Here is a 24,864-nt window from a genome sequence, read left to right on the forward strand (position 1 = left end):
AAATGGCGTACTGCGCTCAGATCATGCCCTCGCGCTCGTTACCAGGGAGTCGTAAAATACCGGTATTTTACGACTCCCTGCTCGTTACGTGATCGTGTCGTCGCGGCCGGCACGACCATATGCACGCGCGCGCCCAGTCGTGGATCTGCGCTGCATGCGTGCAGCTCGCTGAATATTTTTTTACGATTTGAGGAAAATAATACTCAATCAAAATTGTATTCTGCAATTTCTACGTAGCTTGAACTTTCGGAACTATCTACACTGTAGTCCAGTAATACTGGCATCGCCAGTACAGTATTCTGTTGCATGCAGTATTGTGGATTGTACGAATTTGTTGCCTTCTCAGTCCGGCGGTGGGAGTAGCTTGGAAATACACGTCCCAGTATGTTCAAGAAAAGAGACAAGAAAGCTAATTTGAGACGAACCCAAGATGATGACGAAGATAAAGCCGGTGGAGCTGCTGACGATGACAATGGCGAAGTGGGACTGGCAATACAGACGCCCATGAGCACACAGAAAAAGAAGCGCAAAGGGCCCGCCAGTGCTGAGAAAAAGTCCACTGTTCTCAGTTTTGGTGATGAGGAGGAGGAGGATGGTGAGGGTGATTCCTTTCAAATTAAACGCTCAGCGCATAGTCGCAAGGCCATTCAGCAATTTAAATCGAAGGGTAAACGTCAACAGCCTGATTCCAACACCAACACACAGTTATCAGCCAAGGGATTGTACACCAAGGAAGCCCTGGATGAATTACGGGCAGCGCAGGCACAGTCCTCGCAGCCATCCAGCAATGGGTCTCCCCGTGTCGCCGAGACAAGTGCCGTGCCAACACAGGATGAGCCGACCGAAGAGGAGCGCCATGCCGAAGCGCTTAAGTATGCCGTGGACTCTGCGCTCAAGTCCACGGAGCAGGGCGGTGCAGTCCCGAGTGCCGAGCTCATCCACCTTGCACGGAAAAAGCGTGAACGAGCACGCCAGACTGCCGAGTTTCTGCCGCTGGATGATACAGTACGCGCCGGCAGCAACGGAAAGCAGTCACGTATGGTGAGAGATGACGACAACGATCGCAGTGACGGTGATGATGGTTTTGAGCATCTGAACTTCTCTGACGTGTCACGCAAGGCAGCACAGCGGCAGCATCGCACAGAAATGGAGGCGGCCATCACAGGGTATTCAAATCAGGACGCCGCTGTGAGTAAGACGGCTGGAGAGGAGGCAATGCATGACGACAACGATGACGACGACGACGACGGTGATGCTGCCATACGCAGGTGGGAAGAGCAGCAGATGAGCAGCGCTGCATCGGCACGATCCCTGGGCACGGCTGCACGCGTCTTAGAAATGCAGAACAGAATGGAAGGCCTGGACTCGAACGCTTACGGGCCTAGTCGCTACGGAGCTGCTGCACGTGCGTCGGGCACGAGTGCAGGGAGGTTTGGGACTGTGCCTGCGACTCCCGTCGCTGCACATTCACCACTGCCTGCACAATCCGTGTCCTCAGTAAAGCAGCTGCCGCCTATCCTCTCCAGTGTCACGTCCTCGTCGGTTCTGTCAACTCTGATGGCAAAGCAAAGCGCTCTCAGTGAAATCACCACGTCACATGAAGGACAGATGTCGCGCACCACCGAAGAACTTCATCTTTCCGAGAAGGCAGCGGAGTCGTTGGAGCGACAGCTTGCCGATACGTCCGACAAGTACAATTTTTTCCAAGAAAGCGATGGCTATGTGGCAGACTTATTGACGTCATTAGATGAAAAGGTGAGTGATCATGGCCATGGCACTGGGGTTGGTGGTAAGCATCCGCTGGCTGAACTTATTTCTAGAGGTGAAGTTTGCAGCGAAAACCCGATTTGAATTTTCTAATTTCTTCAATTGAATATTGAAGTACTCTTCAGCCCCTGACAATCACTTATACAGTGGAGATTGGATATACAGTGAAACCTCGTTAGGAAGAACAGTGGGAAGACAACTGTTTGCCTGAGAAGAACTAGTATTCGTAACTGTATTGGATAAAACCCTGTGTATTCACTGGGTAAAACATCATGGATAAGAAGAATTCCCATTATTGCGAACAAATATCATCGGTCCCTTGGTGTTCGCCCTAAAGAGGTTTGACTGTGCATGTAACGACAAATCGAGTTTAGCGACAAAATTCTGTTGCCCAAGTCGTTCAGCAAGTCCTTTCTGTACATTATAGAGCGGGTATAACGACCTTGAAAATAACGACAGATCAAATTTACTGACACTTTTTGGTGCCCGAAGACCTGAAAATACATCGAATATAACGACTCTCCTCTTGTATCAGGCAGACTGGCATGTCTGGAATATGGCTGTGCCACGTGCCTGGACCTCCGGGTCACTCAATGTATGCTTTACATCGCACATTGTAGCTGCAGTGCAGTGGTACGCGATGACTTTGCCTTGAACACTGCATGCAAGACACGTGCAAATACACATCTGAAATCCATATGCATGATTATGCACATGCATATCTGTGACTTCATAGTTGCACGTTGTGTGAGTGTCCTATTAATCCAGTTGTGTCTGTGTTTGTGTTTGTTCCACTGCCACTTGCTTTTCCAGGTGAACACGCTCAGTTTGTTGGAGGACCGCTTCAACAGAACGTGGCAAGAGCTGTCCAAGTATCTGCTGGACCGGCGGAAGCAAGATCTTGCTGACGAGGCCAAGGAGAATGACCAGAATGGTATGAGCAATGACTTTGTTTGAGTCTAAACTGCAATGCTGCTCAATGAAATCCGGTCGTGTCACTCAAGTTTGCACCTTGCATAATTTCACAGCCCAGTGTTCACAGGTCTAGGGCTGCGCAACGCCCGGCGCGTACTCGAGTGACGCGACTGGATTTCATCAAGCAATTCTGTATTTTTTTAAGGGAGGAAGAAGTACATTGTCATCGTACATATGACTGCATGGGTGCCATGGGCTTTCCACCAGTATGCAGTGTTTTATTTCTCCCACCCTGAGGATGATGATGTTCTGACGGTTGCGGAAAACTCAGTCTATTTGAGTCTCACACGAACCTTGAATTTTGTCATTTTATTTTCTGACATTTCCGAGTCCATAGCTGTAGTCCTTGATTGGAGCACTGTAGGAGAGCATATCCCAGAGTTCAGACGGGGTGTTGTTGAAGGAAGAGAAGCAAGGAAGAGAAGCAAAGCCTGCGTGTCCACCCAGTTTCGCCACACACTTTGTTGAACTGATGCTGAACTCTTTTCTTCTTATAAATTGATGTAGGTTTAGTGTGCGTTCGGAATGTTGATGCCATGCGCTGCTTTTAAATTAATCTCTCCTTGCTGTGGTATTTAACGTCATGGCCCTTTTCTACTCTCTCCTTGCTGTGGTGGTTATGTGTGTAAATTAGGTAAGATGTTTGTCATGGAGCCGGCACATCGCCAGAGAGTTGCGGAGCGAGACGCACGCAGAAATCGCAGGCGCCAGCACAGGAAATCGTCCGGAATGCTGACGCATGACGACGGCCTCTCATCCGATGACGAGCTCACGGAAATGGAGAAGGTCAAATGCTCAACGGAAAAAGGTAGGATTAGAGCCGTGTTTGTGAATTTGGACTGTTGAGAAGGAAGTACTGTGGGCCGCTTGTCATCGTCAGTGTTCTGCACACTCAATCATGGCAGGGAAGAGAGAGGGGGGGGGGGGGGGGGGGGGCATTTTGTTCCTACACACCAACTCTCCTCTCTTGTGTTTACATTAGTACAGTGAACTGATAGCATTAATTTCGAGATGAGTAGATTCTGTGAAGAAGTATGAGCTTCTATAGCACAAGGACACACGCACGCACGCACGTGCGCACACACACGCACACACGCACACATGCGCGTGCACACACGCACACACACACACATCCGTGTAAAGATGACGCAATACTCTGTGGACATGAACGTGCGAAGGCAGTTTTGTCAGAATATCCAGCTGCCTCCTGCATGGCACATGTACAGTACTTAGCTCCGAAACGTACAATTTTTTCTTCAAATATTCTCAACTGGCTCCATTGTAAAGTCTTTCAGAGAATGTTTTGGCATGGACCTCCTGAACATTACCCTTTGCTGCACCCATCCATCAGCGATTGGCTGTCATGGGGTTTCTTTCACTTTCATCCGGGTAAAAGTCCATCAGGCTGAGAATTGTTCTCAAGCAAAGGTTTGCAAAAATCATTGTCGGTAAAATATATCAAAAAACTGTTTGAAGCTGGAAAGCAGCCGACTCGCGTATACGGGTTGTGAACGCGAGAAGCTAATCCTACCGTGTTTCACGTGCGTTTCGATGAACTCATTCCTGTTGATGTTTCACGGCTTGCTAATGGTCCCTACTGGGTCGTATCAAACCGAATTCTGTAAAGCTCGTTTATTTTTGATTGGATTTGGTATGTGTTTTTGAAAGCTTTTAGAGATGTGAATCATTTTTTCACCATCTCTGTGTTGCTGTTTTAGAGTCCATCGGGGTGGAGGCGCAGAAGCTGTTCGAAGACGTTCCCGATCAGTTCTGCGATGTGTCGCTCATTGGGCAGAGATTTGAAATGTGGAAGTTGGCGTACCGGTCTACATACGACGAAGCGTATACCCCCCTTTGCCTAAGCAAACTGTTTGCACCGTTTGTTCGCTTGGAGACGTTATTATGGAATCCTCTGGAGGTCAGCTAAATGCCCCTAGTGTGTGTGTATGTTGATAGCAATTTGGTTTTACTAAGCTCTGCTTCCCAGGCTGGGAGCTGAAGTTTCTAGCGTCAGTATGATGTGCTGTCCTTGCCAATATTAAATGTGTGTACTACAGTCAGACCTCGCTTATCCGGTCTTTTTTTATCCGGATCCCTCGCCATCCGGAAGAAAAATTGTTGGTTTAATACCGATTTGCAGCATATGTCATGCATACATATAGTATGTGTGCTCGATTATCCGGTTCCCTTGTCCATCCGGATTTTTTGGTGGAAAACGGATGTGTGCAGCTAAGCGAGGTCTGACTGTAGTATCATTATTGGCTGCCACCAGCACACTTTGAAATAAGTTTGAAGACTAGTGCCGGTACTGCACTTCACACAGAGAGTCCGATCGCATGGCAAGGCCCTGAAGGTGCTGAAATAGCTGTCAGTGGTGTCGTGTCAGTGTTGCCAGTGTTGCCAGTGTTGCCAAGGTTACCAGTGTGGCTCTGCACTGACTGCTGCTGCTGTGTATGCTGTGAAGAGAGGTCTAGACTGCATGTGCAAAACGTCCAAGAAGATGCAGGGCTCACTAAGCTATGCACTGTGGCCTGCTGCCATCGCACGTGTACGTGTATTGCGATGTGTGCTATAATGCAGCATGTTCAGCCGTACACCTCTCGCCTTGGCTCTGATCTAATTCCTAAGAGTGATGCTGTGCTTGCCACGAGCCACGGCGCCAAGTGATAGGGTGTTGTGCACGTGTGTGAGAGGTTCCTACCCGTGATGTCGTATCTTACCTGCTGTCTTGCAACCTTTGCTTCGATCAGGCGGGCCAGGCAAGCGTAGAAGACATGGCTTGGTTCAAGAAACTGATGCTGTATTCTGCCGGTGGTGATGGCCAATCGCAGCCGGATATTGAGGACGACGATACGTTCCTCATTCCCAACCTGGTGGAGAAGGTAATTATAACCAAGCTTAGAGGTAAGTAGGTCACTACAGCCCCGCTGCCACCTAGACTGGGATAAGATGTCATCATGCACAGGCAATGTGCTGCTGGGTTTGCTTAGAAGCAGTGACCAGTGACTGCCAGCTGGTGGTGATGATGATGATGATGATGGCAATTTGCAGTGACTCACATCAGGACTAAATCTGAGACCGGTGTCTGCTGCCAATCACAAGCTACTCTCTCTCTCTCTCTCTCTCTCTCTCTCTCTCTCTCTCTCTCTCTCTCTCTCTCTCTCTCTCTCTCTCTCTCTTCTCTGCTCTGCTCTGTATTCATTTTGGTTGCATGTAGTGCTGAACATGGCTTTTGTTTCTTCTCCCTTTTCCGTGCTGGTTGTAGAGTTTGTTCGCCATGGCTGGGACCCGCTCTCATCCAGTCAGACAGCTAACCTAGTAGCCATAGTCAAGAAGCTTTTACTGAGTTATCCGTCAGTGCATGCTGCCAGCAGACACACAGAGGTAAAGTATCCTGCACCTTCGTGTGAAGAGTTTTCCAACTTGGTTTTTATCACTGGAGTGTTCTCCCCATCCTTGCCGCATTCGCCGATTTCTTACTCTCATTGCCCATACATATTGTAGCAAATGCCAGTACAGGTACACGTAGCCTACGTACTGCTGATCCCCACTCCCTGTCGCTTCCCAGCTGGTTGCAGCAGAGTGTGCAGATTAGATCAAGAGCTGTTTGTTGTACAGACAAAACACCCTACTCGTATGGTATTCCCACTGCACTAGTGTTTGTTTTCGGCCGAGCTGTCGCAAAGCTTCCTGTGTCACTCTCGTTTTGATTTCTCCACTTGTGCTCACTGTCAGGAGCTGGTGCAGAGCATCTGTGACAGGCTGAAGATGTCTGTTGATGTCGATCCCTACATACCACTCTATTCCAAGAAGTAAGTTTGAACTAGGAGCGTTGGCAATTTGTCTGGCCAACTCTGGTGTAAACATTTGATCTTGTTGTTGCCTGTAGAATGGTAGCATATTCGTAGACTGTATTGACTGATGAGTGGTGAATCTGACTCCAATAGTTCCTGCCATATCTTTTCTTGCTACTGCCGTGGACGTTGAAATCCGATGGGATGACCGAGACTGGTGCCCTTACTGCTTTTAGCGTGTACATGCACTGTAGTTCACGCACACACTGTAAAGATGGACCAGCAGTGCTCGCGGCTGCAAGGCCAGCGCCCCGTGGCCGTTTGACTTCCCAACGAATTTCAATATCCACTACAGTACTATCAGTGACTATTGTTTGGCGGTGCAGGTGTTATGTAGCAATACAGATCGTAAATATGGGGCAGTAGGGTCGATACATAGTGCTACTGGGCGGAAGTGGACGGAGTATCTCCTCTGATTGCACTTGCCGTGTGAGGTTTTTGTGTGCCAAAAAACGAGAGTATCATTGCTGTCTCACTCGAGAAAGCTCTTGGTACATATGCCACTAGAGGCAACTCCTACTGTCTAACTTTTGTTCTCACGTTCTTCCTTGCTTTTGTATGTTCTTGTCTGTTGTTGCCTGCTTGTAGTGTAATGGAGAGTCAGCAATCAGCACCGGTGATGTTCTTCCATCGACAGTACTGGTCATGCTTCAAGGTGAGCTTGTACTGCCCTGGCTTGGCGCGGCTGACCCACCTGCCCTGCTTTATTTACCAGGCTCTTGGGTTGCCTGGGATGTTCAATCCATTCCTCCAACACACGCACACACACACACACACACACACACACACACACACACACACACACACACACACACACACACACACACACACACACACACACACACACACACACATACACACACACATACACACACACACACACACACACACACACACACACACACACACACACACACACACACACACGTATGTGGAGTCGTCCAACTTCTCACCATAGTCTGGTTCTCGTAGTGCTTTGTAGTAGCTATCTTTTTAATTAATATGCATTCTGGTTATTGATCTGTTGTTGTTGTTGTTGTTGTTGTTGTTGTTGTTGTTGTTGTTGTTGTTGTTGTTGTTGTTGTTGTTGTTGTTGTTGTTGTTGTTGTCGTCGTCGTCGTTGTTGTTGTAGCTGTTGCTGAATGTTCTACAATGGCACGGCATACTGTCCAGTGGTAAACTGCAGCAGCTTTGCTTGGACGGTCTGATCAATCGCTACCTGCTACGTGCCATCCAGCACTTCTCACAGCCGTTTGCCTGTGTCGACAGATGTGCCAAGGTGTGTTGTGCTGCTCTCTTAGCACCGTGTAGTTCAAGAAGTAGGTGCTGGCAGGCAGGCAGGTGTTTGATGCACCTCTATCCTATGCCACTGGCTATGTATGTTGTTATTATGGTCAATATTTGCATTGGATATGGGCCATGCTTCTGGATCACTATGCTCGGGGTAGAGGCGCTAAGCCAGCGCAGACTGTGCAATGGGCTGCAAGTGCTGTCAGGTGGTCCAGAACACTACCACCATGTTGCTTGCCCTGCTCAACTAAGGTGCAGTTCTCGCTCTGCCATTTGTGATAACGTACTGTAAGTCAACAAATATTTGGCGCGTATCTGTTTTCGGCTGTTTCCGGCCTGGGCATGGTTGGCCGAAATTTGTTTGCAAGGTTCAATGTGGCAGAGTATACAGGCGGCAGCAATACAGGTCGAAAATTCGATGCAGCCGAAATGTGTGTTTAGCCCTGGGAGGCCGAAATGTGTATTTAGCCCTGGGAGGCCGAAATGTGTATTTAGCCCTGGGAGGCCGAAATGTGTATTTAGCCCTGGGAGGCCGAAATGTGTATTTAGCCCTGGGAGGCCGAAATGTGTATTTAGCCCTGGGAGGCCGAAATGTGTATTTAGCCCTGGGAGGCCGAAATGTGTATTTAGCCCTGGGAGGCCGAAATGTGTATTTAGCCCTGGGAGGCCGAAATGTGTATTTAGCCCTGGGAGGCCGAAATGTGTATTTAGCCCTGGGAGGCCGAAATGTGTATTTAGCCCTGGGAGGCCGAAATGTGTGTTTAGCCCTGGGAGGCCGAAATGTGTATTTAGCCCTGGGAGGCCGAAATGTGTATTTAGCCCTGGGAGGCCGAAATGTGTATTTAGCCCTGGGAGGCCGAAATGTGTATTTAGCCCTGGGAGGCCGAAATGTGTATTTAGCCCTGGGAGGCCGAAATGTGTATTTAGCCCTGGGAGGCCGAAATGTGTATTTAGCCCTGGGAGGCCGAAATGTGTATTTAGCCCTGGGAGGCCGAAATGTGTATTTAGCCCTGGGAGGCCGAAATGTGTATTTAGCCCTGGGAGGCCGAAATGTGTATTTAGCCCTGGGAGGCCGAAATGTGTATTTAGCCCTGGGAGGCCGAAATGTGTATTTAGCCCTGGGAGGCCGAAATGTGTATTTAGCCCTGGGAGGCCGAAATGTGTATTTAGCCCTGGGAGGCCGAAATGTGTATTTAGCCCTGGGAGGCCGAAATGTGTATTTAGCCCTGGGAGGCCGAAATGTGTATTTAGCCCTGGGAGGCCGAAATGTGTATTTAGCCCTGGGAGGCCGAAATGTGTATTTAGCCCTGGGAGGCCGAAATGTGTATTTAGCCCCGGGAGGCCGAAATGTGTATTTAGCCCCGGGAGGCCGAAATGTGTATTTAGCCCTGGGAGGCCGAAATGTGTATTTAGCCCTGGGAGGCCGAAATGTGTATTTAGCCCTGGGAGGCCGAAATGTGTGTTTAGCCCTGGGAGGCCGAAATGTGTATTTAGCCCTGGGAGGCCGAAATGTGTATTTAGCCCTGGGAGGCCGAAATGTGTGTTTAGCCCTGGGAGGCCGAAATGTGTATTTAGCCCTGGGAGGCCGAAATGTGTGTTTAGCCCTGGGAGGCCGAAATGTGTATTTAGCCCTGGGAGGCCGAAATGTGTATTTAGCCCTGGGAGGCCGAAATGTGTGTTTAGCCCTGGGAGGCCGAAATGTGTATTTAGCCCTGGGAGGCCGAAATGTGTATTTAGCCCTGGGAGGCCGAAATGTGTGTTTAGCCCTGGGAGGCCGAAATGTGTATTTAGCCCTGGGAGGCCGAAATGTGTGTTTAGCCCTGGGAGGCCGAAATGTGTATTTAGCCCTGGGAGGCCGAAATGTGTATTTAGCCCTGGGAGGCCGAAATGTGTGTTTAGCCCTGGGAGGCCGAAATGTGTATTTAGCCCTGGGAGGCCGAAATGTGTATTTAGCCCTGGGAGGCCGAAATGTGTATTTAGCCCTGGGAGGCCGAAATGTGTATTTAGCCCTGGGAGGCCGAAATGTGTATTTAGCCCTGGGAGGCCGAAATGTGTGTTTAGCCCTGGGAGGCCGACATGTGTATTTAGCCCTGGGAGCACGGCTGTTCGCGCACGGACATCTAACAATATGGAGTCGTTCGGTGCGATTTACGTAACGCGGTACAAACCTCCTGAATACGATTGGAGTTTGCGTTTTGGGATGAAACTCATGTCACTCTCCGTGTGGTTCCACGATTTCGCAAGTCAAACCAGGATTTATTATTTGAAAGCGCTCGAGCGAGATACTCAATATCCAGACAATTTGAGAGAGAAGGAAGGTAAAAGGAACTCCTGCCGTGGTCAACCAGCATCCTGACCTTTTCGAACCTCTCCAAGCTGTCCCTGGTAGTCTGGATATTGACGCACGCACTGATTTTCAGCTTCTCCTCGCCGGGATCACGGGTGAAACTTTCAAATTTGCCGATATGCACTCGAACAAACGCACAATTGGATCTACATCACAATTTCGGGGCTATCTGTGTGCTTGCTGCCTTTTTCAGCAATACCCCACATGTCTACTGGGCAGTTTCCACCAGGCCTCGGCCTCCTGGACTCAACAGCGACTCCAGCGCCATGCCATCTGTCCCCTAAATCGCATGAAAAGGTAGCTCAGCATCGAACGCACGGGACCTGAAGTTTGTGCACGGGACGTGATAAAACTTGGTGAAGATAGCCAGAAGATAGTCCTCTACCTGGGAAAACTGAAAGCTAGACTGGGAAAACTCCTGAAAGGGCTTCTTGACGCAGGCATGTCAACGATGAATCAAGGAACGAGCGAGAAAGAAGGCTTGACTTGTGCAACGCGGAACAAACTGTTCCTGAGACGAAGTTGGCCATGTGAGGTACCAGCGGAAAGCTAGTTTCAAGAGGAACACGGAATACCTGTTTTCCGGGTAAACCTGGCCTGGTAGCTTTCTAAATCGAGCGAAAACCACAGCGAAATCGGCTGCTGAGAATTTGAAAATTCAAATTTCCTTGCCGATCCAGCCCAATCGAGACTTTTGGCTGCCATCTTGTTAAATGTCCAAATTTCGCGAAAAAAAACAGCCGTGGGAGGCCGAAATGTGTATTTAGCCCTGGGAGGCCGAAATGTGTGTTTAGCCCTGGGAGGCCGAAATGTGTGTTTAGCCCTGGGAGGCCGAAATGTGTGTTTAGCCCTGGGAGGCCGAAATGTGTGTTTAGCCCTGGGAGGCCGAAATGTGTGTTTAGCCCTGGGAGGCCGAAATGTGTGTTTAGCCCTGGGAGGCCGAAATGTGTATTTAGCCCTGGGAGGCCGAAATGTGTGTTTAGCCCTGGGAGGCCGAAATGTGTGTTTAGCCCTCGGAGGCCGAAATGTGTGTTTAGCCCTGGGAGGCCGAAATGTGTGTTTAGCCCTGGGAGGCCGAAATGTGTGTTTAGCCCTGGGAGGCCGAAATGTGTGTTTAGCCCTGGGAGGCCGAAATGTGTGTTTAGCCCTGGGAGGCCGAAATGTGTGCTTAGCCCTCGGAGGCCGAAATGTGTGTTTAGCCCTGGGAGGCCGAAATGTGTATTTAGCCCTGGGAGGCCGAAATGTGTGTTTAGCCCTGGGAGGCCGAAATGTGTGTTTAGCCCTGGGAGGCCGAAATGTGTGTTTAGCCCTGGGAGGCCGAAATGTGTGTTTAGCCCTGGGAGGCCGAAATGTGTGTTTAGCCCTGGGAGGCCGAAATGTGTGTTTAGCCCTGGGAGGCCGAAATGTGTATTTAGCCCTGGGAGGCCGAAATGTGTGTTTAGCCCTGGGAGGCCGAAATGTGTGTTTAGCCCTGGGAGGCCGAAATGTGTGTTTAGCCCTGGGAGGCCGAAATGTGTGTTTAGCCCTGGGAGGCCGAAATGTGTGTTTAGCCCTGGGAGGCCGATATGTGTGTTTAGCCCTGGGAGGCCGAAATGTGTGTTTAGCCCTGGGAGGCCGAAATGTGTGTTTAGCCCTGGGAGGCCGAAATGTGTGTTTAGCCCTGGGAGGCCGATATGTGTGTTTAGCCCTGGGAGGCCGAAATGTGTGTTTAGCCCTGGGAGGCCGATATGTGTGTTTAGCCCTGGGAGGCCGAAATGTGTGTTTAGCCCTGGGAGGCCGAAATGTGTGTTTAGCCCTGGGAGGCCGATATGTGTGTTTAGCCCTGGGAGGCCGATATGTGTGTTTAGCCCTGGGAGGCCGAAATGTGTGTTTAGCCCTGGGAGGCCGAAATTTGTAGACTTACAGTAGGTGTTTGCTTGCTGAGAACTGACTGCCATGTTTGTGGTGCTGTGTGTGCTGACCCACAGCTCGTCAATGCCTTGCCAGAAAGCTGGTTTGCTGGCAAGAAGAAGCACGCTTCTCTGGACGGTCTAGTCATGCTGATGTCGTCCAAACTGCCAACCATGCTCTACCACGCGTCTCTTGGTGCGCCGGACATGGAGCGCAAGAAAGCAAGGTTGGTCCGCAGGGAAATTTGTTATGTTGTTGACCGTTGAGTCTGCATGAGCACGGTTGGTACAGTGCTATTCCGCGCATACTTGTAGCATGCTACAAGCAAGTGTACATGCCGAAGACAGAAATGCTGTGTGTGAATGCATTTCTCAGCTTGCCGGCGTTCTGACGGACTCTCAGCACCCAGTCGCATCAAGAGTTCATAACCCCCAAGAGTGTGCAACTGGCATTCATCCAGCGCTTGGCAAAATTCCTACAGTATGTCATGCGCAACTTGTCATCCGAGGTAAATGTAGGTTCCTTGCGATTTCTGGAAACTATGCCCGGAACCGTTCCTAACTCAAGGCTGTAGCCTCGACATCTCGAAGCTTTGTTTGAAGACATTTCGGACGTACAAGTCGTACTTTCTCAAAAACAAACTCTTTCTCCAAGAATCCATGGACATCGACAGGAAGAAGTGAGGACGCTGTCAATGATACAAGTGTAGCTTGGTGAGGCGAAAAAATATTGCATTGCCGTCGAGGATAATCATTCTGATAGCTGTGCAACTCAGCCGAGAAATGCTCCTCCGACGCATTTCTCAATTTCCTCAATCATTTGAAATAATCTTCGAAGAAGCACCGGAAATATGCCGAGGGCCCAGGGAAGAAATATTTTTTTGAAGAGACTGACTGCACTGGCGAAAGAAGAAGGCGATGATGAGTCACCATTGGCATCGAAAAAATAGGTTTGTCTTCGGGATCGCGCGCGCACGCGTTGTATAGTTTTACTGTACTTCTTGATCCGGTGTCACATAGTACTATCCCCCCCCCCCAGCGCTTGGCCCCTGGGGAAAACACACACACACACACACACACACACGCATGCACACACACACATCCAAGCATGCACACACACACACACACACATGCAGCAGCTTGCTACAAGAGAATCATGCTAGTAATGCACTTCAGCAGGCCATTAGCACATGCACCGGTTTTGGGCTGTGACAGACAGTGACGAAGAGAGGGAAAGAAAGAAAGAGAGATAGAGGGGGGGGGGGGAAGAGAGAGAGAGAGAGAGAGAGAGAGAGAGAGAGAGAGAGAGAGAGAGAGAGAGAGAGAGAGAGAGAGAGAGAGAGAGAGAGAGAGAGAGAGAGAGAGAGAGAGAGTCTCAGAGAGACATAGAAAGACAGAGACAGAGACACAGGGAGACAGAGAGACACAGGGAGACACAGGGAGACAGACACACACACCACACACACACACACACACACACACACACACACACACACACACATACGCACAAACCTGTCCTGTCCTGTAGAGTCACTGCCGCAAAAGGGTCACGTGATCCCATCACTGGGAAACTTGAGAAGAGAGAGAGAGAGGACACGACGCTCGATGACGCTCCAGGTGCACGGGTAGTCGCATCCGCTTGCCGCATATGCACACGTGCTGGAAGGCTGAGCGCTCCTCTGCCGTTGGTCTATGAGCCACCCTTGAACAGCGATGCCTTCCCCGTCCCCGGACACCGCGAAAGCAGCGACCACACCTGTCACAATGCGTGGCACAACATCCCTCCGCCGGTGCCGACGCTCCGGTAGTTCCAGGTGGCACTGCGGCATCCACCGTTGAGGCACACACATGCCGGACCAAGCCACCGCGGCTTCTCAGCCACCGCCCACACCGCCCGCACTGACTGGCGCCCCGCTGCTCAGACACAGGCCGCGCACGCTCCTCCAGACACTTATGCCGAGCCATGTCTCCTTTCCGTGCAAAATCCCGTCCGCATACCGTACATACCACTCGGGGCGGAGGCTCAGGCACATTGTCAGGCTCTTGGTAGGTGCTGCGCCACTCCGCGCGAGACTCACATGCAACATCATACCATGATGCCTCCACGCCACGGGCACGTAGATCTCGGACAGCACAGTCCTTCCATCTGCGGCGTGGGCCATGTGCTGGGCGACGCTGCAAGAAGGAGCCAAACAGTACCTGTTTTGGGATGCGGTTGTCCGGCATCCGCGCCACATGCCCCAACCACTCCAACCGCCGATGTGCAATTTTGTCTTTAATCGTCTCGGAGTCTCCCCAGCGCACCAGCAGCTCTTCGTTGGTGATGTGTTCGTCCCACATCCGGCTTCGAGAGACCCCGAGGATGGATCGGATGCACCTCATGCTGAAGGTTGAGAGCTTCTGCAGGTCATGCTGAAGGGGCGTCCAGCACTCAGAGCCATACAACAGCAGGGACAGAACGCAAGCATTGAATACGCACCGCTTGGTGTGCATCAGCAGATGTGGATTGGAGAATACAGACCTCCGAAGAGCACCGCAGGCCCTGGAGGCTTGGTAGTCCTTGGGCCCATTTGAAATTTCTCACTTTTACTTGACACATGTTTGCTAACATAGATTTTATGATCATTCCTGGATGGTGTTTGCCTCCTGAACACGATGGCATAGGTTTCGATTGCCGAATTGTGTCCGAACATGGTGAAAAACATCAAAATAGAAAATGCCGTTATTACCATGGCAACCCAACTAGAATTGCTCCTATATCCATTTTTACTGACACGTATATGGCCAAGGAGCACCTCATTTTGCTCAGAATAAGCAGTAGATACAGTACGGCGACAAGTACTGTTCTTTTACAGTGTCAAAACAAAATTTCCAAAGTGCAGTGAAACTTGGCTATTGGACATGTTCATGTACATTTACATATCGCGTCGAATGTTAGCATTGAGGTGCGTGTACATGTATGTGCAGCTAGCAGGTACATGAGACTATTAACAGGCTTGCATTACTATAATTATCAGACTGCAAACACGAGAGAAGCGTCAGACGGTTCGGCGTTACACTTCAATTGAGAGAATAGGTATTGTAACCCAAATACTAACAGGAGAAGGAAAAGGTGGTAGGAAACTGTCAGAGTCTAAGGAACGAAGTGCTATAGGACAGTTTCAACCTGAACTAATTTACTCGAAGTACGTGTCGATAATACGATAGATCTCGCAGCAATGTAAGAAGGACAACACTACTTGTATGCGATGGCAGTGCTGTAACGAAAAATGATGAAAATGAAAATACCAAAATCCTTTGCATAAAACAGTCCAAACATTGGCTAGCTTGTCACTATACTTAAATGCTTTGAAAAGACTTCAAGGCTGCAGTTGGACAACGCTCACATGTGTATAGCTGCAGTTTAAAAAGCTGATCGATCCCAACATTGTGATGCGAATACTTTCGCTTCCATGTGTTTCACTTTAACTGAAGTTGTTCTTCCGTCTGAGCTTCGGAAACTCTACGCCGTACAGCTGAGCCCATCTCTACTCCGCCACCTACACCATCACTGTTGGCTCTGCAGTCAGGGACAATTCTTTAGCCACTAGTTCATGAGGTATTACATGAACATGTTTTCCCTCTTCACCACCGCTCTTGAATCGCATCAACTACGTGCCGTGATCAGTTCAGGAGAGACAAGCCATGACATTGGACATCGGACTCTTTCTTGCAGTTAGTGTTTTATAAGTATAACTGTAGTTTCACACTGCCTAGGCCCAGCCTTCAAATTCTGCGACAAGGAAATGATTCTTCTACTGCTGGTGTTGCATATTGGGATAAGTTACCTCCAGGTACTCGGATTTCGTTTTTGTAACACTCCACACCACGTAGCTACTCCCTCTCACTGCAGCATGGCACTCCTAAGGCAGTTGTCCTAGAGCTGTTGAGCTGGTAAATAGGCTTTGTGATAATGGTAGCTGATCACCACGGTCGGTGTGTTCGAATTATGGTACTAACACCAGCCGCTCTTGTAGATTCGAATCAAATGCTCGTCCACTGTAACACCTCCTGTGCAGCAGTACTCATAAAGTAAATGCCTTCATTCCAGCCAGATGAAGTTAGCCAGGTCTGAAACTTTCCACGGTTGTAGATTAGTCCTATGAATAGTTACAACTGGCTTGGCAAGCTATGATGACTTTCCCCTGCTTTACACACATAATTGTTGTGCTGCTCCTTGTTGGAATCATGCCTACTTTTCCGGGGAGCCAAGATGACATTGTACTGAAGGTTCTGCTGAATTCAGCATCGATCCATTCGTGGACGTTCAGACAGCAAAAGCACCAGCGAGTCAATGCAAAACTTTGAAGAAAGTGTCCAAACGAGGTAACAGATTTCTGGTATGTCACAACTACACTACTTGATGCTCAATCTTTCCAACTCTCGCACAAAATCAGTGTACGCGTCGGTTCGCATCCTGTGTATGTACGGTGGTACTATAGCTCCTGGCACATAAAAGGGTAAAAACTCCCAGGTCCAGTCAATATAGTACCGAGAAAGTCTTGAAAATGCTTGAATATAGCCGATGAGAACTTAGTTTTTTCGGCAATTTTGTATTCCTATCGAGGGTGATTTCGGGACCTTTGGACGCGATTGGACTCGCCATACTGGGCCAAGATGCTCTTGAAGACATTATCTATCAAATAACACCGAAAAATCCTTGTTAGCCAACATGTGTCAAGGCATGTATTTTAGAGGTCGATTTTTTGAATTGTCCCCAGTACTATGGGCAATCCTTGCGGCGATGTCCCGGGACGAACGGCAACCGCTGTCCACTACAGAACCGAGGTATTTGAAATGCGGTACGCATTCCACCTCCGCTTGACCAAGTTGGAGGGGAGCGCGGTCAGTAAGCGTGATGCCGGGGCCAACAACTACAAACTGAGTCTTCGTTGCACTGATGGTCAAGCCGAATCCCGACGCCACCTCGTGAAGACAGCACAATGCTGCCCCCGCTCCAGACCGAGTCGTAGCGAATAAACAAGAGTCGTCAGCAAACTGGGAATCTGTTAGGCAATGGTGTTGGTCGTCACGGCGGGGTTTACGGTATAAATCGCTGCTGTATGCTGAGCGGAGCTCGAAGCCAACCCCGTCAACTCTCCTGACGCGGTGTTGCCACTGGGTCATCACGGCCCACATAAAGATATTAAAAAGGACCGGCGCCATAGAGCACCCCTGGCGAAGACCATTGCCAATGCTGAACGGGTCTGATAATATGTTGTTGAACTGCACCGATGCTGACATGGGGTCGTGGAACGACCGGATGATGTTGATAAGCTTTTCTGGTACTCCCGCACGGCCGAGGACCTGCCACAGACACCCCCTGGGCACTGAATCATAGGCCTTCTTCAGGTCGATAAACACAAAAATCCCTTGGCCTGATGCACACACACACACACACACACGCACGCACACAAAGAGACTGAGACACACAATGGGACCAGAGCATGAAAAGGCACCAGCTGAGGAAACCAAGAAATTGTAAAGTTCAAGCAGTGCTTGGTTATGTTCTTTCAGGGTAAACAGGGCCAAAAAGGGAAGTGCAGAGCTGGGAGAAGTGCAAGTTGGGAAAACCAACAGCAGAAACAGGTTCACATAATGACAGCAAGTGATGTTCAGCATCTGGCTACTGAAGTACTGGTAAGAATCACTTGATTTGTGACTCTTCCAAAGCACACCAGACGAGTTGACTAAGTAGATGGCAAAATTGCTACAACCTTAGCAGTAGGAGTACTTTCTTGGGTGGATGCCTGTGCCACTAGAGTCTGGCACCAACCTGGCATCTTACAACTACTGGAAGGTTAAGCCAGTCAGCCACGGCCGAAATCTCATCAGTGGTACCCCACACTCCCGGGTGGTGCATCATTGTTGCTACAAGATACTCTGCTGCTGGATTGGGATTATCCCCACAGTCAATCAGATAATGGAAGCTAGCTGAAGCGCTTTCGTGCTTGGGAGCATGTTTCGAAAACCTCTTCTTGGCTTCTTTGTCAGGATGATAGATATCTGACTGGGCACTAGCGGCAGAGTGAAGCTCAACAGGTGAACGCATCAGCTGAACGTATACAATAAAGTAGGGAGACAGCTTTGTGGACAATTGCTTGTTGCTGCTGTAATACTATTCCACTCATTCTGGGATTCTATCACCATCCGTCGAAGTGGGCAAAGAAGGGTTCGGGTGAATCGCTCCGTGAGACCATTTGACAATGGATAATAAGCACTGCAGATTTTTGTTCTACCTCCATGTCCTTGCACAGCAGCTCGTTCCCGTTGCTCACAAACTCTCGGCCTTGCTCACTGATAATGGTGTCGCGAAAGCCAAACCTCGAAACAACGCACTGAATGAGTGCATTGCAGACACGGTTGATGTACACTTATCTGGGATTGTCTTGGTTTCGGCCCACCAGCACAGATACTTGGTGAACACCACGATGTACTGTTGGCCATCTTGTGTCAACTTCAGTATGACAGCAAGATCCATACCCCACGCTTCGCATGTACATGTAGAAACCTTCTCCACAGCACAGCATCATACATTTCTTTCCACCAGTAACGCTCCAAGATCTTATTGAAAGTGGCAGCCTCCTGCTAGATTATAACCACGAGCAACACGCACAATACTCTCGTTCCTTTGGGACCTCTCGCATTGAGTTTGGACGCCGCTTCGTTGGTGAGTGAAACAGCACCCCATCCTGAACTAAGACAGTGTCAAACTTCTTCCTGAAGTTCTGCTTCAAGTTTTTTGCTTCTACGTTCTACCTTGTCGTCCATCTCGGCAATGGATCTGGGGTAGGCGCCAGTATTTTTGTAATGGCCTATTGCGTCATACGTGTCTAGATCCATGGCAGAACTACAATGCAGAGAAGGGAGGAACGAGCTGAAAGTAAACGTCACTCGAACTAAAATGATCTGAAAACGAAAGCCACAAAGGACAATCTGGAAAGGAACTTTACTTGAAAAATTCAAATGCACGTGTGAATGAGTAGTAAAATACCGGTAGTTTACTACTCCCTCCCACAGATAGCTCAGCCCTGAGCCTTCTCTTTGACTGGCGAGGGGGACATCCACTACATAGCCATTTTCCCGGGGGGGGGGGGGGGGGGGGGAGTGCGACGTAGTACTCTTCCCGGGGAGTCAACCTGCTAGATAGTACTCTTCCCCAGTGGGTCAATGTACTATAATAGCAGCAGGGGCGTGCTCGGCCCCCCAACTAGGGGGTGCACGGGAGCCGAGGGGAGCCCCCCCCCGGCAATTTTCTGCAATTTGTTTGCAACCTTTCTTGAATTTAAGAGCATATTTGCATACATTACAATTGCAATTACCCAGATTGAAAATTTTTGGGGGTGCACGTGCCCCCCGTGCCCATCGCCGAGCACGCGCCTGAGCAGATTGCCCGGGGGACAAATTCTGGGGGGGGGGGGGGGGGACTGTACTATGTTACACCGGGACTCAGATCAGAATCGCAGTTTAGGCAGTTTACCCTGAGGAAGCATCCCGGTTTGACTGCAAATTTTAGAAGAATTCATCGACGTGACTCATCGCGCTGCACCAAAAAATGATGCAATGAAGGAATTCCTTCGAGCGGGCTTCTATACAGGGATTGATCGGGAGTTGCACACTCTTGGGGATTCTGAACTCTTGGGGATTGTGAACTCTTGGTCGCATGCGTACCGACGGCACGGTTGACCGTCGTGTAAATACCCCCTAAGAGAAGACACTGTAAGATCAGCTGTATATGTTCACTATGACTGTGAGCAATGCCACCATGATCTTGTGGCTGAGCCTGTCCACCCTATCATCTATGTCTACCTCTGCAAAGCTGTGGCAAGCGAAATCCGGCGCGTGCCATAACTTGTGTGGCACAGTCCCTTGAAAGGGACTGCGCCACACAGCTTTCGACTGCTGCCGCCATGCTTACGTGTACATACATACTGAAAGTTTCACTACCCCCACGCATGTCCAGATATACTGTACACAGTTTGTGCAGTACACAGTACTTCGCAGCTCTCATACACTATTGTGTGCTGCACTGCATGCATGCATGCACAACCTAGCAGGGAGAAACACGTATAATGTGTGCTGCACTGCATGCATGGCATGCACAATCTAGCAAACGTGCACATACATGCGATACAATCAAAGACACTGCCCATGTTTTGTTTCCTCAAAGGAGAAGTTTTTAGTTTGCCATTTTATCACCTCTAATTTCCCATTTCGAATAGCAATTTCGTACTCCCAAGCCCTGCAAAAGTGCAACACTTGGCGAGCAGCTAGCCCTTAGGAGCATGTCCCCACGAAACAAGTATGCGTGTTGCTTGTACCAAGGCAGTGTGACCTCTCGAGCTTTTCAGCGGACATAATCCACGGCCTTGCCCGTAAAAGTACATCTTGCATCGCCCGTGTAGAAATAGGGCACAGTTCCCTATGGCACGTATCGGATTCCGGTTTCCACAACTGATGTGTGTTCGTGTGTGTTTGCGCATGCATGTGTGTGTGTGTGTGTGTGTGTGTGTGTGTGTGTGTGTGTGTGTGTGTGTGTGTGTGTGTGTGTGTGTGTGTGTGTGTGTGTGTGTCTGTCCATGCATCCGTGTGTGCTGCATTAGGACTGCATGCCAGACGCTGGAGGGACTGCTTCGTCGGATCGGCCGTACCAAGGACACAGCGGGTATGCTTGACCAATTCTCCTAGGTTCATGCCCTCGCACAGCGTGTACATGTAATTATGTGTCTGTCCAGTTGCACCATTAGTACAGTGTAACTTGTAACAGTTGACTTGTCTGTTGAGTGCAGTGCCGCGCAAACATTTGAAAGTAAACGTCTTGTACATAGTATCTGTTGAGAATAGTGTTTCACGCATTGTACATAATTATACAAGTGTATCTCTGGATCAGCCGTATTTGTATTCTGTACGTACATGTACCATACATACATACATACACCCATACATACATACATACATACATACATACATACATACATACATACATACATACATACATACATACAGTCATACTCTCCTGCATGTACGTGTTAGCTCTTACTGTGAGCTTGCTATGCTTTGCGTATGCTGGTTCTCTGAATGCTTATTGGTATGCAATCACTTTCTCTCCCATTTGCTAAATTTAAATAATTGTTCATTCCTCTGGCTGTCTGGAGGGTGTTTTATTAAAACCTTTTGATCTTCTGTTCGAGGTGAATAGCAATTTCTGGACATGAAAATAAAATAGAGCCCCACTGGCTGTGTGTTTTACATTTTTCATATCTTTTTGTATCTTTTGAATGGCCTAGTGTAATCCTTCATCTTTCCAAATATGTGACATTTGCTCATGCTGTGATCCCAGAGACTTTATAGCAGGACGTTTTCGACAGGCCAATTTTTTGCCCTAAATTTCAGTGTATGGTATTCTGGACATGAAAGTAAAATAGCGTCAATAGGCATCCTATTCTGCACCATTTTTGTTATTTTTCTATTGGTGGACTGCAGTTGGCCTCTTCACACTTCCAGCCAACAGGTCCAAGACTATACAGCGTCTCAAGTGGAGTGCACATGGGGAAGCCAACCATTCGTCCATTACTTCTTATTTTACTCAAAATTCAAAATCCTCATGCGACATAGTACCACAAAACTCGTTGAAATGCCTCACAAGCAAAGGCTATGAACAAGGCACCGACACGAGGAGAAACTACAACAGCCCAGCTGTCAACTACGGCAAGAAAAAACTTCATCAACCTGAATGACATGACTCTACACGCGACGAAAAATTATTTTACTCGAAATTTCCAGAAATGTACAATGTCCAGAAATAGCAATTCACCTCGTATGGACTCTTGTCATGCAATTGTGACTTGCCATTCAATGAGTGTGTGCTGCGATGCACTTGTCACTTACCACCACACACGCACATTGGCACGAACACAAGCTGTTGTAAACTGTTACCGTCGTCCCACGGCTGTATGCCATCCACATGAACAATTTGGGTGTTTTTCTTCTTCTTCTTCACCAAAAAGGCCATCCCCTGATCATAGGTGCCAAAAAAAAACAAAAAAAAACCGAAAAGGACAAGAGGCAATGATCAGGACTATCAGCATGAAGCAAATCGATTGTTTCATAATAATGTACTGAGAAAGACCAGCGCTGCACGGGTTATACTAGACTATTTCGCCGCACCGAAAAGATATCGATAGAAAAAACACACGTACATTCTCTGCCACCACCGATCATCGTTTTATGCTTGCTATTCATGTACTAAACTACTGCTTTGTTTGCTTGCCTGCAATGGACATGGCGTAGAGTAATAATAATTATAGTGATATATGTACAGGGCAGGGCGTCCTACATCATAATCCAAAAACACCAGCCGAGCGAGAGGAATATATTTACAAGTAGCGCAACAAGCTACGGCATGTTAATAATCAAACACATGGCAGATTGGTAGCTAGCAGGCAGGACTGCTCTCGTAAGACAACCGAAAGGAGGCGACGACAACTTACTGTACGGAAGGCACCGTTTCATTGAAACCGTAAAGAAATACACAGGTAATAAAAAACACTAATAGGGGTACGAGCAAGACTAGAAAAGAGATCACAAGCGATCGCCTACGATTACTACCATACTCAAGTTTCGGGTTATGTTTTACCTCTAGCAGCCAGGTTCTCAATGCTGTGTCTACCTGCTAATCCATAGTAGAATAATGCTTCTTCACCACTGACCACTCTCTAGAGTCACCTGGACGCACCAAACTAACACGCACACACCCACACACACGCGCGCGCACACACAAACACACACACACACCGCCACCCGCAACACACCAAAGCAGCGCATGGCCTGATAGCAGCAGCAGCATTCAGGATGTAGAGCTGGGCGGCTGATGGGCGGCATCCATTTGCGAAACGACATTGTCGATCAACTGCAGGGGATAGTGCAGAGTGACTTCAATCCAACACGGAGTACTTGTCACCTGCTTTCGGTGATACCCTGGGCCCCAGCCCTTGACAAAGCTCACTTTGAAACGGCACTTAGAGGCGAGTTTGCTGACTGCATCGCGTCCCTGATGTACAGCTTCAGTCAGATCAGCATCAAACCGTGGGTTGTCGAAGACCCTCATGTTGTGTGTCTTGGTCAGCTTGCACACGGTAGCTGGGTGGACGTGATTAATGATATTGGCGTTGCGCGACTGCACAAACAGGCTGGCCTCGCTCAGGCATTCGACAAACACTTCACCACCAATATAGTCCATACGCATGCCTCTGCCAATGTGCTTGCGGGCTCTGTCAATGGAGCTATCAGTATCACGATCTGGGTTGGAGAGGAGGCCCAGTGAGAATCGGTCTTGCTGCTGGTCAGGACCTGTGAAGGAGCCATCAACGACAATGGAGGTCTTGTTGCTGTTCTCCAAGACCCATAGACCAACGGGCCTGTTCAGCTCATAGTAATGTATAGAACACCACGGTGAGGGTACGGCGTCGCCATCTACAAAACGAACACACGTACTCAAGTACATAACACATGCATGCGAGCATGCACGTGCACACACACACTCACACACACACACATGCACATGTACAAACGCACGCACACAAACACACACACACACACACCATGACTGCACTGTTGCCGATGAAAGATCTCTTTATGATTTTTTGGAGCGAGCGATGTACTGCAACCTCCTTGGACCAAAACCTTCGACGACTTGGCCCCAATCACGCCGGCCAAGGAGCAGGAGATTTTCATTATTCACTGGCTAAATATTAGATGCAGTCAACAACTTCATCAGGCCCGGTGTCCAAATCTGCTTATCTATCTCGCCCAGATTCAAATTACTTGAAAGACCTGCCAGGCACTAGCATACATAACAATAAACAATTTAATATGCAAGAGGTACTGGCGTCAACGGTTTCAATATTGAATAGAACTGAAGTTGGAAATTGGACTTGGAAACAGCATGTCTCTTTCAACGGTCAGACTTTGATGGCTGGAACAGCATGTCCCTTCCAATGACCTAAAATTAAACTCTATGGCAGTATGGGCTGGAGCTGGACTTACGAATGCGGACGTGTGGACTCGGATCTGGCGGATTGGCCATGCTATCTGTAAAAAACAACAGTAAAGACATCAGCATAAAAGGGCATTGTTCATGAGCATGTTCAGACCAAAAATACTCAGGTTGCTGGAGAGGTATGTAGAAAGTAGTTGGGTGGACACACCCATTCCCAAAGCACCACAAAGGACTGAATCAATTCTTACCGCACAACAGTTCGGCAATATCGTCCTCCTCAGGTACAAATGAAACAATGATGCCATGCAAGCCAAAAAAGAGCAGTTTTATATCATAATCCTACCGCCAAAACAACATGATCTGGCGCCAAGAGAGTCATAAATACAACGAGCTAAGCGGCAAAGGTGTAGGTGAGACATTTAATGCCAGAACCCAAACATGTGAGGTCACATTCAGTCATTGTCGCCTTCCTAACACCTATATTTTTCACCTCTTGCACTCATACTGAAAGAGGCATGCCCGTGAGGGAAGCTTCAAGTGTAAGTGATCTTTTCAGTGATGCATGCAGGCTCTGTGGTTATTTATAATAATGGATTGTCCAATCCAATGGATTATGCAGTACATTTTATACAAGCATGTGGTTTTGCTGGTACCGTGTAAAGAAGTAGAACGGAGAACTGTATGAGAAGCCGTGTAACAGTGGAT

The 24,864-nt window shown here is 48.7% G+C and overlaps 2 protein-coding genes across 2 annotated transcripts; one reads left to right on the forward strand and one right to left on the reverse strand.

Annotated features, from left to right (window-relative positions):
* Positions 1-212: 212 nt before the first annotated feature.
* On the forward strand, positions 213-21,598 carry LOC135815865 (PAX3- and PAX7-binding protein 1-like). Its single transcript, XM_065329212.1, has 11 exons — positions 213-1,755; positions 2,581-2,701; positions 3,377-3,550; positions 4,461-4,660; positions 5,493-5,646; positions 6,008-6,126; positions 6,478-6,554; positions 7,185-7,251; positions 7,729-7,875; positions 12,201-12,349; positions 20,765-21,598. The coding sequence occupies exons 1-11, from the start codon at positions 385-387 to the stop codon at positions 20,847-20,849; spliced, it is 2,664 nt and encodes an 887-aa protein (XP_065185284.1). The 5' UTR covers positions 213-384; the 3' UTR covers positions 20,850-21,598.
* A 543-nt stretch (positions 21,599-22,141) lies between these two features.
* Positions 22,142-24,522, reverse strand: LOC135815870 (mothers against decapentaplegic homolog 1-like). The gene is made up of 3 exons (XM_065329216.1): positions 24,408-24,522; positions 24,207-24,251; positions 22,142-23,633 (listed from the first exon to the last, which is right to left on the reverse strand). Exons 2-3 carry the CDS (start codon positions 24,244-24,246, stop codon positions 23,008-23,010), a joined length of 666 nt encoding a protein of 221 aa, XP_065185288.1. The 5' UTR covers positions 24,247-24,251; positions 24,408-24,522; the 3' UTR covers positions 22,142-23,007.
* Positions 24,523-24,864: the final 342 nt, after the last annotated feature.

This window comes from Sycon ciliatum, chromosome 4, assembly GCF_964019385.1.
Source record: "Sycon ciliatum chromosome 4, ocSycCili1.1, whole genome shotgun sequence".
Classification (NCBI taxonomy): Eukaryota; Metazoa; Porifera; class Calcarea; order Leucosolenida; family Sycettidae; genus Sycon; species Sycon ciliatum.

What these genes read in the sequence shown, in the direction of transcription:
- LOC135815865 (XM_065329212.1), top strand. Translation starts at nt 385, where the DNA reads ATGTTCAAGAAAAGAGACAAGAAAGCTAATTTGAGACGAACCCAAGAT. An exon ending in AATTATAACCAAGCTTAGAG is followed by an intron (nt 5,647 to 6,007) that starts GTAAGTAGGTCA and finishes TGCTGGTTGTAG; the next exon opens with AGTTTGTTCGCCATGGCTGG. An exon ending in AGTACTGGTCATGCTTCAAG is followed by an intron (nt 7,252 to 7,728) that starts GTGAGCTTGTAC and finishes TTGTTGTTGTAG; the next exon opens with CTGTTGCTGAATGTTCTACA.
- LOC135815870 (XM_065329216.1), bottom strand. Translation starts at nt 24,246, where the DNA reads ATGGCCAATCCGCCAGATCCGAGTCCACACGTCCGCATTC. An exon ending in GAGTCCACACGTCCGCATTC is followed by an intron (nt 23,634 to 24,206) that starts GTAAGTCCAGCT and finishes TTCGTTTTGTAG; the next exon opens with ATGGCGACGCCGTACCCTCA.